The sequence below is a fragment of the Mastigoproctus giganteus genome, chromosome 2, assembly GCF_048544385.1.
Source record: "Mastigoproctus giganteus isolate SK-2022 chromosome 2, ASM4854438v1, whole genome shotgun sequence".
Lineage (NCBI taxonomy): Eukaryota > Metazoa > Arthropoda > Arachnida > Uropygi > Thelyphonidae > Mastigoproctus > Mastigoproctus giganteus.
In genome coordinates, this window is record NC_143576.1 from 119,895,210 (window position 1) to 119,909,004 (window position 13,795).

At 36.6% G+C, this 13,795-nt stretch overlaps 1 protein-coding gene across 2 annotated transcripts in view; it reads left to right on the forward strand.

The window, feature by feature from the left end:
• Positions 1-12,087, forward strand: part of LOC150089527 (zinc finger CCCH-type with G patch domain-containing protein-like) — a 183,747-nt gene extending 171,660 nt beyond the window's left edge. For both annotated transcript variants that reach the window (XM_090368646.1, XM_090368647.1), the window contains exons 13-14: positions 7,755-7,837; positions 11,949-12,087. In XM_090368646.1, the coding sequence (XP_090224772.1) occupies positions 7,755-7,837; positions 11,949-12,087 (222 nt within the window). The remainder of the gene's footprint in view (positions 1-7,754; positions 7,838-11,948) is intronic.
• The last annotated feature ends 1,708 nt before the right edge of the window (positions 12,088-13,795 follow it).

Genomic DNA, 13,795 nt, shown 5'->3' on the forward strand with positions numbered 1-13,795 from the left:
GTAAGGGTGTGATACCATGAAATTGGGTAACCGTATATCCAGAAATTGATTAACTATGTCAGATCATTGCAAGGCTGTAATTGCAGCTCAAGGAGGAGGAACAACAAAATATTGGACACTTTTAGAAGTTATAGTATGTCTTAAAGTACTGTTTTATTGGACTAAATTCAAAAAATTGAAAGGGTTTAATTTTTCAGTATTACCTTGATCAATCTGCAATTGTTATGGTTTGAAGGGCAAGAGGTGACTAGCTTTAAGGTGATTGGTTCTTAAATTAAGGGGTGGGTAAATAGTAATTATGATGGAAATGGGATTAAAATATGCACAAGGAAGTAGAAGCGCACTAACTCTGTCCTTGGTTGTCATTAAATTGGGAATCTAAATAGTGGATAAGCCAAAAGTTGTAACAAAGGACTTCTGTTAAAAAAAAAAAATCTTCAGTTGGCAAGTTAAATGAAAAGGGAACAAGTACTGTAATTTACAAAGAATTTTGTAATCCCATGATGCACTTTGTTACTTGCGGGAATCTCAGATTGGTGAGATTCCAAACCAGAGAAAGATTGAAGGAGAATTTTGTATTTATAATAATATTTAGATTAGAGTGGTGACAAAACCATTCTATAATGAGGGCTTAGAATTGTAAAAATTTCGTAACTGTTTTTTTTTAAATTTTAATATGGTAATAGCTGAGTCAACTAAGGGAGTATTGGTTGTTGGCATGTAAAGTAAGTTCAGTGCTAGATTGTCCAGTTCTGAAGCTATTGTAGTGGTAGTATGCTCTGGTATTGGATTGAACTGAATTTTGTTGTAGTACTACCAATGTAACAGGTGTTACAATTGTGTTGACATTTTATTAAATAAATATTATTCATTTCGCTTGTTGGATATTTATGTATTTCCTTATATTTATTGAAAAGTGATCCGAGTTTGTTATAATTGGAAAAAATAAGAGTGATGTCTGTACCTGCAAATGTTTGCCAAAATTGTCCTGCAAGATTACTATGATAAGGAAGGGCAAGATGTGTTTTACTATTTATGATGTGTTTTATAGGGTTATTGATATTATTTCTAAATATTATAAATGCAAAACTCCCCTTCAATCTTTTTCTGGTTTGGAATCTCACCAATCTAAGATTCCCACAAGTAACAAAGTGCATCACGGGATTACAAAATTCTTTTTAAATTACAGTACGCATTCCCTTTTCATTTAACTTGCCAACTAAAGACATGTTTTAACAAAAGTCCTTTGTTACGACTTTTGGCTTATCCACTATTTAGAGATTCCCAATTTAATGACAACCAAGGATGGAGTTAGTGCGCTTCTACTTCCTTGTGCATATTTTAATCCCGTTTCCATCATAATTACTATTTACCCACCCCTTAATTTAAGAACCAATCACCTTAAAGCTAGTCACCTCTTGCCATTCAAACCATAACAATTGCAGATCGATCAAGGCAAGTACTGAAAAATTAAGCCCTTGCTATTTTTTGAATTTAGTCAAAATATTGGACTTATTTTGTTGATTTCAGTTTGTACACATGAATGCAATAAAATGTTTGGTTGTCATGATTGCCATTTTCATGATTTCTTATTTCTATTAATTATGTATTTTACTCAGTGGGAAGATATTTATGGCAATTAGGTATATCAGGTGTAGTCTTTATTCCATTTCATTCACAGAGATATCATTACAAATCCCATCTAACAAATGCATTTCAAACATTTCTTCAACCCACAATACAGTACAAAACATTACATAGGTCTTGTTTTAGAGATGAAATTGCTTTGAGTGATGTGACTGTGCTTTGATGTCATGATGCATTTAAGTCAACTTCAGCAAGGGGATGGAACAAAGATTTTAAATGCCATATAATTGAATGGATTAATCAACCTAATATATTCAATTATATGGATGTAAGGAGTATATAAATCTTAAATTAAAACATAATATATTAGAAGAATTTGGGTCATTTGTCAGGGACTTGTCATTTGGCCACAGAACAGAATAATCAAGTGAATGCTGCTCTAGTTCAAGAGGAATTAGTTTTATGGGAAGATCCTGTTCTCAGCAAAGGAGGTAACATTTTTTGTAAAAAGGATAGGTGAACTAGAACCAGGGTGTCTGCCATGAGTGAAAATTAATGTCACTAACATAAATATAGGACTATGTAGAAAAATAAAAGCTCAGAGCTAGGTCAGTGTGTAATTATGTCCAGGCACGCTAGGAGGGACTATATACTGAAAGCTTTGTAGATTAACTTAATACTTGAGGGAATATGCAAAGCTTTTTTTTGGGGGAGTTTTTTTTTTGGTGGCATATATTTGAATAAATAAATTTTAATTTATTTAAGCTATCAATTTGAATCTATGCTCACTCAGGTTCTTAATCTGAGCAAGAGGAAGAATCCCAGCAGCATTCAGCTTGCTTAACTCAAAGGCCTTATACATCTCAATCAGATCACCTCACAGGTGCCTACTCTCTGGCCACTGCAGTTTGCAGAACTTAAGCCTTTCTTGGTAAGAGCACCACTTTGTTCCCTTACCAACCTTGTTGCCCTTCTTTGTACTCTTTCTAGCAACTCTACATCATCATAAAATGAGACTTGCACATCTGTACACTGTACTCAAAGTGTGCCTGACCCTTGTACAATGGGATATTCACATCCTTGTCCCTGCTAGCAAAATTCCTATATATATCATTGACAAGACTCCATGACCTGATCTAGCAGCCTATCTGCACTGCTCAGTGAACTTCATATCTGACTGCACAATTACTCCCCAGGTTTTTTCACTCTCCACTTCCCTGAGTGTAGCACCACATAGTTGGTATGTTTCTCTTGGGTTAGTTATACCCATATGCAGTACTTTGCATTTGTTAATATTAAACTTCAGTTTCCATGTCTCAGCCCATTTGCCCAACTTAGTTAGATACAGTTGCAGCACCATACTGTCTTACCTGTTGTTAACAACCCTGCTGACCTTTATATCATTTGCAAACTTGGAAATTAAGCCTGATATACCTTAATCAATATCATTGATGAATACAACAAACAACAATGGCCCAGCACTGAACCCTGCAGAACTCCACTAATAACATTAGTTCATAAACAGCACTGTCCATTGTCACTCTGTCATCTGAACAGTGAGACATTGTAGCAACTTGTCATACCCCTTCAATTTGTGCAATGGTAACAAAAACTTCCAAAATCAAAGTATATGATATCAATTTATTTTGTGCATCCAGTTTGTTTGTGACCACATTGTATATCCAATCCCATCGAATTGGTCAGACAAGACCTCCCTTTAACAAACCCCTGCAGTGTCTCAACTATTACTAGTCTTGTCTAGACAATCTAGCAACTCTTATTTTTCCCAGAACAATTAAAACTAACAGGTCTATAGTTACTAGTGTCATCTTTTGATCCCACTTTGTGAATACATTTGCACACCTCCAGTCCATAGACATCCTCGAAGTCCAAGGAAGCTCTCATAATTATGGCTAAGGGTTTGATTACTTCCTTTGCTGCCTTCTTTAATATAACAGGATAGATTCCATCCATTCATCCCAGGTGTCTTATGTTTATCTTCAACAATTTCTCCTCCACTTTGCTGTCAGGTATTACAAAATCACTTGGCTCCCTGTTAGAGTTTGATAAGTTTCTGGCATTCTGCTCCTTGAATAATTCCTCATGTGTGAATGTAGATGCAAAATACTCATTCAGTTTATCAGCTACCTGAGTATTATCATTAATAGTCAAACCATCTGTGATAAGTGGACCAATCTGACTTATCCATTTTCTTCTAGAGTTTACATAAGAAAAGAACTGTTTTTCTTTGCATAAGACTTATTGTAATCTGCCTTCACCTGCCTTACCTCATTTGTGACTTGATTACAGACTAGCTTATATCTGCCATTGGCTTCTGAGTCACCTGATAATTATATGCATCCCATGCATTTTTTCTTTGCCACAAACCTCATTCAATGAAGAGGCTGCTGGAGTCAGCAACTCCAATTCATCTGTAATGCTATTAAAAAAACCATGACTCTTATTTATAAAATGCCTTTATTATAATAAAATAAATGCATACTGACTGTATATTAAAATAAAACAAAATAAAGTATAACAAGAATAAAGTTAAAAGCACTAAAAACCATTAACACAACAGCTTTTGGCTGCCACAGCCACCTTCATTGGCAATAATGGTTACAGGTTATCCGACAATTTATATAACACGTGTCTCAGCAGGTCCGCCACACAAACTATGGCATCTGCACACAGTCCACTTGTTGTGCGTTGGACAGGCCACTAAATCGTCTCTGCTTAGGAGAAGGGTTTCAAAGAGGGGATGAATATAATAGCCCTTATCCCTATTAAGACTGTAGGGTTTGGACGAACATATTCTTAAACTCGGATCATTTCCGGTTCTAAAAGCCACATGCTCTATTCATAATCACAGCTTCTTTAGCTGTAATGCCATGCCTGGTTTTGCACATATGCTCAGTCACAACTGAACCTCTGTAATTAGCAGTCTTGAGGGCTCTAGATGCATTTTGTCCCCCCACAACCAGGGCACACTCAATTTCATAATAACCCCAATAATGTCTTGGTTCTCATTACCCACAATAAGATCTTTGGTTGCAGACACTGTTGTGCAGCCTCCAACCTGTATCTTACACAAATGTAAGATACAGGAACTTGGTTCCAAAATACCTGGATAGTAGGAAATGTATGCGGTGGCAACCAGTGTAAAAGCTTCTGTGACTTACTTCTACCTCTTAAACCTCTCTCATAATGTTCTAGGGGTTTTAAACATTCATTTAAGTGAATGTTTGGAATTAGTGCATTGGATACAGGTATCCAGAACAGTGATGGCTAAAGCTGCCAGGATCTCTGTTGAAAAAAAATAAAGCAAGTGAACAAAGAATCGATTAAGAGAAGCAGTGGGGGGAAAATAATGTAGTCACTCGGGGCAAGTTCATATATAATTTGAGTGATAAGGAGCTAATGAATGAACAAAGAATTATTAAGTCTAGGCCCCAATTTCACTTTAGTTCCTCATAGGCTCCCCATAGCAATGGGTATGGAGAGAGCTGTGACCAAGTTACCTGAGGCCACAGCTAATGAGATCCAGATTAGGATGTTGTGCACATTAGATTCTGCACACAAAGCTGCTGCCAATTTAACAACATTAAGAGAATTGAAAAATGATAGTATTGTAATATTACATGCAGACAAGGGTAGATCTATGGTAGTATTGAACAGAGACTTATCAGGAAAAGCCCTTAGTTTATTAAATGATAGGTCAACATATAAGATTATTTGTAGGAACCCACCAAGCAGACTAGAACAACAAGTTAATAAATTGATCCAGAGTTGGCTTTAAGGCAGGAAAAATATCTGAGGAGGTTTCATGTGTTGGCCTGCCACTAACCTAGATTTTATGGTCTTCTTAAAGTGCACAAGGCTGGTTGTCAGTGTTCAGGAGATAGAAGAGGGTGAGATTATGGTATCTTTATTCACATGTATACTCATCTAATGTGGCTTGTGTGCAGAATGCTTTTGAGTAGGGATGGTACTTTGAAAGATAGGGCTGTCCTAAGTGGTGAGGATATTTGTGAAGGTGTGGGCCTATGTTTATCTAGTACCACTATGTTATTTAGAAATGTTATGTACCAGCAGGTTTGCAGATTGGCCATGGGTTCACCTATTAGTGCAGTTGTAGCCATGGAAGATTTTGAAGAGGATGTTGGAGAGCTCTAGTCCTCCCCATTACAAGCAAGGAAGAGATGTTGATGACACATTCACAGTAATACAAAGAGGACACAAAATAGAAATACTCAATTGGTTGAATAGTGGTTTGCCTATATTTGGTTTGTTTCTGCAGTTAAGGGCCCTCCTTCCATTCCTTGATGTGTGTATACACAGAGAAGGCCAACACTTGAAAATTAAGGCGTCTTGGCCAATACACTTTAAAACTGATCAGGCCATCTGCCACAAGGATAGCATGGTTAAGGCCTTAATGGAAAGGGCAAGGTCCACTGCTCCTCATCTGAAGAGAGGTGACAAATTTAAATGTGTTACAGCAGACATCTACAGAACATTGAGAAAGGTTTACGAGTAATAGTTGCAGAGATGCTTTTACACCTGTTCCACCAAATATATTAAGGTGACCTTTGCTCTCCTACTCTGGGGATCAGGCTTGTTCTGGTGGTCTATAAGTGGGTTACATCTCCAGACAAGTCTTTCATCTTTAGAGCTGGGAGAAGCCATAATGGAGTCTAAAAGAGGAAATACAAATAACCAGGCTTGCTATGAAGAATGGATTTCCAGTACATTATCAAAAAAGACATAGAAGATAAACCCCTAATCATAAAACAGTCCAATTCTGGAGGTTATATCTATTAAATAGAATGTAGGTGTGGGGATAAATATATAGGAGAATCGCATAGACATCAACAATGCAGAATAAGTTTTTGTTAGTTGTTGGCATATCAACTTCTGTGGCCATAATGCACAAGTTTTTGTATTTTACTCTGATCCAAGCCCAAAGCAGGATTCAGACCCACAAACTTTGGGTTGCTAGGCAGGCACTTTACCCACCTTGGCTAGCCCAGTTGGCAGAATGGAAGATGTGCAATATGGGAGAGTTTTACAGCCCTCCATGCTTTCCAGTGTGGAGGCAGTTGGGATTTCAAGAACACTTTCTACAGAAAGAAATTCAAAGAAGCTTTTCTCAAAATTTGGAGCCTCAGCCATCAATAGAAAACAGGGAGTAGAGTTGAAAGCACATTTTTTAAAAAGAAAAAAAAAAGCCAATTTTCCTGAGAAGTAACCCACAATTTTTCCAGAACTACCCACCCCCAATGTTCAGAGTAGGTGAGCAAAGGTCACCCAGGAGTCCACTACAGAAGAACCCCAGAAATCCTGACAATTCTATTGGTTATTTGAATTAATCTCTTTGTACTTACCTAATTTAATATCCAATTCTATTGTAACAATAATTCAAACTTAGAATTGTTTATTTCCAAATCATAATATAGGTATATAAATATTCAAACCTTTATTTTTGTTCCCCTTATAGTCTGATGATGGGTATCAGTAAGATACCAGAAATGTTTGTTTAGTAGTTTAGGCAAATAACTTAAATAGGAAATACAATTTCATGTAGTATTAAATTTAGTAATAATATTAACTGTTATTTCATATAAAATTTAATTTTATTATTAAATTAAAGATTTTATAATGGTCTGCTTTTAATGAAAATTTAGGATTGATCTATATGTCCCCCAAAGCTAAATAGATTTTATGAAAATCTATCCACTGAGTTATTAATGCAGAAAAACAAATAAATTGCTGGATTTTTGATTTTAATGAAATTTGGAAAATACATGTAGTAGGAGTCATTACATGCAGATAGATAGACATGGTAAATGGCAGAATTTTTAATTACATTTTATGGTGACATGCAAGTTTTCCTGCTGCAGCATATACAATTCATTAACTTAAGAGGAAATGTCTGGAATGGCATTTAGATTGGCAGAATATAGCTCTGGTGTTGAATCATTAGATTCGATTTCTGAAAAAAAAAAAAACAAACAGGTATATAAATAAAAGTACCTTTTTAAAAAAAAAAATTGCTAGAGGATTAACTTAAAATAACAAAAAGCATATGTATTATATGGAAAATAGAAAAGTTTGAATCTGTGTGTATGAAAGGGGTTAAATTATATTTGTAATTTTTTCTTTTTCAGGCACTTAATGTAAGTGAAAATATTAGAAAAGCAGAACAAGAATTAATCAAACTTAATCATTCATTAGCCAGGCATAAAGACAGGTAAAACTTAATTTATATATATTTCTTAGAAGATTAAATAACAAATTTTACATAACAAAAATGTAAGGTTTTAATTTGGAAAATTAATGTTTGAGTACACACAGCTATTAACCACATGGAAAAAAAATAAGAATAAAAAATAAAAATAACCTATAAGAAAAAGTATTCAGTTTACTTTTATAGGAAAATAAAAAACATCTCTTTCCAAGAGAGAAGATGGAAATGGTAATATACTGTTTTCCATTACAAGTGGAAAGGTAAATAAACCATTGGTTTTATTTTTAGAAGCCTTTGAATAGCAGCAACTACAAGCACCATATCCTGATTTGTTAGTCATTCATTCAGTAGATGAATACTGACTTTGTTGGGTTACATAAAGCAAACTAAGAGTAAATATTCAAGGTGAACACTGCAGCACATTCTGCAGTCTGGGTTTTATTTTAATTATAAACCTCTATTAGATAAGAATAGGGCTTCTGCACTTTACAATCAGGGCATTAACAGATAATGGATTTATCACAAAGAATGTGATGGATAAAATTTGGCCAAGTTCATTTTTATAGAAGCTGCATGTGTAAGCAGGTATAATCATATTTGAAAACATGGTGTACAGTATTTTTGCAAAGCATTGATATTTAATAGTGCTATCATTTGCTTATAGAAGGGAATGTCACTTCCTAAATTCTGTAGTCATCATTAGGGGCTTGAGATGAAGCAATTTTACCTTTCATTCTGCTTTTGCTAAGGAAGATGGTATGTGTTTTTGGCAAGTTACATTCTGCTAAAACAGCACTTTTGGAAAGTCACTTTTCCAGTTGATGAGCCAGTTCTTTCCATTTGATGAAGTGTTTCCATTAGGTTAACACTACAACTTTAACCATATTTGAAAACATTTTATTGGTTAACCATATTTGAAAACATGGCATACAGTTTTGTAAGCATGATTGAGAAAATTCTTATTTCTGCAGGTTATTTCTGTTCTAAAAGCTTTTTCCTGAGTGCAGTGCTAGAATGGGTTTTTCCTATACAAAAACACTTAGTTTTGCTTCATTAACTGATATGGCTCATGCAATTCAAGCCACCTCTACTGTATATTCCAATATTATTTTGAAGTGCTTTTCTCTAGGCAAAGTTTTGTTGTTAGGATATAAATCCTATTATGTTACTTGCCCTTATATTTTTGGAAGTGAACATTTTCTTTAAGCATATTGTCTACTTATATCTAAAATTGCCCACAATTTATACTAACATTTTGAGAAACACTTGTTAATTGGGAGGTTATATTTGAAAAGATTTAAAGGCTTTTTATTGAAAAAAAAAAGTTTATTTAGGTAAAGTAAATAAACTTTACCTTGCATAAGTACATTTCAGAAAAATTAGACAACTAATTTGAAAAGTTGTAAGTCAATTTAAGATGCATTGAAAATACTTTCAAAAAAAAAATTAAAGTATATAAATAGAGGACATTATATGATAATACTAACTTTAAAGTTGAAAACATTTTGTTATACAAACTGTTGCCAACTCTGGATTTGCAATAAGAATCCACAGAAAAACAGCTTATTTATTTTCATTACTCAATTGGCAGTCTGGTCTGCTAGTTCACATTTGAAAATTCAAATATAGCTCTTCAATCCTATGCATCACATTCATATACTGGAATCATTATTTATAGATGTGTCAAACATTTTTCATACATAGATGTTACCAATAGTTCCTAGATCTTTCACTTTCAAAAAGCAGGTTAGTAAAGCAGATGAAACAAAGATGATTGACTTATGGTCAGAATAATTTCTATTGGTGAGGCTGTGAAGAATACAAAACAAGAGTAGCTTGATTTTGTTTAGTGCAGAAGTAATCTATTTCTATATTACTAAATGGTGTTAAGTATCTGTTGGAAAAAAGATTTTTGTAGATAGTAACACAAATTTTAGCAGCAAGGTGTGTAGGAATTCTTGGTGTCATTAAAACAAAGAAAGACAAATGCAATGTTTTTTACAGTATGAGACCATGCCAGTCAGTTATGAAAGAATTTAGTGATCATTATTTGGCAATTTACAAGTGCAAAAGGAATAATAATTTAAAAAGCCATGACCATCTAAATCTGTGGTGTATATATTATGCTTGTAGAAGCACATATTCACAGGTCAAGATGTCCAGGATAACTACTAGTCTACTCAAGATCAGATCAGGTAACTAGTCTTAATTGAAAATGACTTTAGCAATTCCACTAGTCCCAGGGCTGAAATCTAGACCTCTATAGACAAGTGGCAAAACATATGGTGTAATAGAAGACAGTACACAACCATCTTGAAACAAGTTTCAAGAAAGAAAGGCACCCGGGGTGGATGGGATCTATCCAGTTATATTAAAGGAGGCAGCAAAGGAAGTAAGCAAACCCTTAGCCATAATTATGAGAGCTTCCTTGGACTCAGGGGAGGTACCCATAGACTGGAAATGTGCAAATGTGACCCCAATTCACAAAGGAGGATCAAAGGCTGACACAAGTAATTATAGACCTATGAGCTTAACTTCTGTTCCAGGAAAATTAATGGAGGCACTGGTTAAAGAAGCACTGCAGGATCATTTAGACAAGACTTCAGTTATAGCTCAGACACAGCATGGTTTTGTTAAGGGGAAGTCTTGCCTGACCAACTTGATTGGATACTATGATGCAGTCACAAAGGAACTGGATGCAGGGAATAACTTTGATATTATATACTTGGATCTTAGAAAGGCTTTTGATACTGTTGCACATGGAAGACTGCTACACAAATTGGAGCAGTGTGACATTGGAGGCAAATTACTGCTATGGATAAAGGGGTGGTTGAGGGGGAGAAGACAGAGAGTGGTAATCAATGGACACTGCTCATCGTGGACTGATGTTATTAGTGGAGTCCCTCAGGGCTCAGTGTTGGGTCCATTATTGTTTTCTGTATTTATAAATGATATTGATGATGGTATATCGGGATTAATGTCCAAGTTTGCAGATGATACAAAGGTTGGCAGGGTTGTCAAGGACACTACGCTGCTGCAACAGGATCTGGAAAGGTTGAGCAGATGGGCTGAGAGGTGGCAAATGAAGTTTAACATTGACAAATGTAAAGTACTACACATGGGAAACAGCAACCCCAGAGCAACGTATCAACTCGGTGGTACAACACTGACAGTGGTAGAGAATGAAAGGGACTTGGGGGTGGTTGTGCAGGCAGATATGAAGTTCTCTGAGCAGTGCAGACAGGCTGCAAGAGTAGCTCATGGAGTATTGTCAATGATATACAGGAATTTTTCCAGCAGGGATAAGGAGGTGATTATTCCATTGTATAAGGCGATGGTCAGGCCACACCTAGAGTACTGTATACAGGTCTGGAGGCCTCATTTCAAGAAGGATGTAGAGCTGCTGGAACGAGTACAGAGAAGGGCAACAAGATTAGTGAATGGAACAAAGGGGTGCTCTTACGAAGAATGGCTTAAGTTTTGCAAATTACAGTGTCTGGAGACTAGGCACCAGCGAGGTGATCTGATAGAGGTGTATAAAGCCTTGAATGGTTTAAGCATGCTCAATGCTGATGGGATTCTTCCTCTAGCTCAGAATAATCACCTGAGAGGGCATAAATTCAAATTGAGGAAAGACAGATGTAGGATAGATGTGCGGAAATTTGCCTTTAGCCAGCGGGTGGTTGGTTGGTGGAACAGACTTCCATCCCTTGTGGTGGAGGTTGATAGCCTAAATAAGTTTAAGGCTCAGCTGGACAGGTATTTTGAATGAACGGAGGGGTGAAGTGGAAGTGGTTTTTTTTTTTTTTTGGCTGATGCTGCATAAGCTTGCTTTCTTGCATCAAATGCCTCTACTAATGCTAAAGTTATGATAGTCCTAGGTAAGTTAATGTTGGAAACTATAAAAACAATCCTATATGTAGTAATGAAATATTAAATGTTGCCCAAAATTTAGTTTCTAATATAATGTGGACGTTACAAACCCTCCTGCTTTTTTTTCCAAGTTCTTGTTTAGTGTTATTAATATAAATTGAAACTTTCATATATTTAGTTAAGTTTCTCAATTCTTTAATAAGAATTGTTTAATAATAATCAATTCATGTTTTTTGTTTAGAGATAAAGTAATGCATTCTCAGGTACAAAAACATATTGCTGAACACAAACAATTGGTGCAGGAGCTTCGCTTAAAAGAACATGCCATCCATAATGAACAGAAAGTACGCAAAACTCATCATAAACTAACAGTGTTTTAAATAAATTATTTAATGGAACTGTTGACATGCAAGATATTGTGACAATGCAGATTGTCAATTGCTGTGGTTAACAAAGTAAATTATTACTTTAATCTGCAGAAAAATTAATCTCACTTCTAGACAGCAAAAGGTATACTGTATATGAATAAAGATTATTTTATTAAAATGTACAGGATAATTATTTCACAAAGCTGACATTGCATAAGTCTTTTAAGGGCACAAAAGACTTTTCTTTCATAGTGAAATATTAATCATGAATAAAGAGTGAAACAATAGTGTAATTATAGTGACTTTATATGGATACAAAGGGTACTAGGAAAGTTTTGCAATAAAGCTTTGTTTATTTAATTTTTTTCAAAGTAATTTCCTCTACATTCAATACACCTCTCCATCCTCCAAAGTCAGTCAGTCAGTCAGTCAGTCAGTCAGTCAGTCAGTCAGTCAGTCAGTCAGTCAGTCAGTCAGTCAGTCAGTCAGTCAGTCAGTCAGTCAGTCAGTCAGTCAGTCAGTCAGTCAGTCAGTCAGTCAGTCAGTCAGTCAGTCAGTCAGTCAGTCAGTCAGTCAGTCAGTCAGTCAGTCAGTCAGTCAGTCAGTCAGTCAGTCAGTCAGTCAGTCAGTCAGTCAGTCAGTCAGTCAGTCAGTCAGTCAGTCAGTCAGTCAGTCAGTCAGTCAGTCAGTCAGTCAGTCAGTCAGTCAGTCAGTCAGTCAGTCAGTCAGTCAGTCAGTCAGTCAGTCAGTCAGTCAGTCAGTCAGTCAGTCAGTCAGTCAGTCAGTCAGTCAGTCAGTCAGTCAGTCAGTCAGTCAGTCAGTCAGTCAGTCAGTCAGTCAGTCAGTCAGTCAGTCAGTCAGTCAGTCAGTCAGTCAGTCAGTCAGTCAGTCAGTCAGTCAGTCAGTCAGTCAGTCAGTCAGTCAGTCAGTCAGTCAGTCAGTCAGTCAGTCAGTCAGTCAGTCAGTCAGTCAGTCAGTCAGTCAGTCAGTCAGTCAGTCAGTCAGTCAGTCAGTCAGTCAGTCAGTCAGTCAGTCAGTCAGTCAGTCAGTCAGTCAGTCAGTCAGTCAGTCAGTCAGTCAGTCAGTCAGTCAGTCAGTCAGTCAGTCAGTCAGTCAGTCAGTCAGTCAGTCAGTCAGTCAGTCAGTCAGTCAGTCAGTCAGTCAGTCAGTCAGTCAGTCAGTCAGTCAGTCAGTCAGTCAGTCAGTCAGTCAGTCAGTCAGTCAGTCAGTCAGTCAGTCAGTCAGTCAGTCAGTCAGTCAGTCAGTCAGTCAGTCAGTCAGTCAGTCAGTCAGTCAGTCAGTCAGTCAGTCAGTCAGTCAGTCAGTCAGTCAGTCAGTCAGTCAGTCAGTCAGTCAGTCAGTCAGTCAGTCAGTCAGTCAGTCAGTCAGTCAGTCAGTCAGTCAGTCAGTCAGTCAGTCAGTCAGTCAGTCAGTCAGTCAGTCAGTCAGTCAGTCAGTCAGTCAGTCAGTCAGTCAGTCAGTCAGTCAGTCAGTCAGTCAGTCAGTCAGTCAGTCAGTCAGTCAGTCAGTCAGTCAGTCAGTCAGTCAGTCAGTCAGTCAGTCAGTCAGTCAGTCAGTCAGTCAGTCAGTCAGTCAGTCAGTCAGTCAGTCAGTCAGTCAGTCAGTCAGTCAGTCAGTCAGTCAGTCAGTCAGTCAGTCAGTCAGTCAGTCAGTCAGTCAGTCAGTCAGTCAGTCAGTCAGTCAGTCAGTCAGTCAGTCA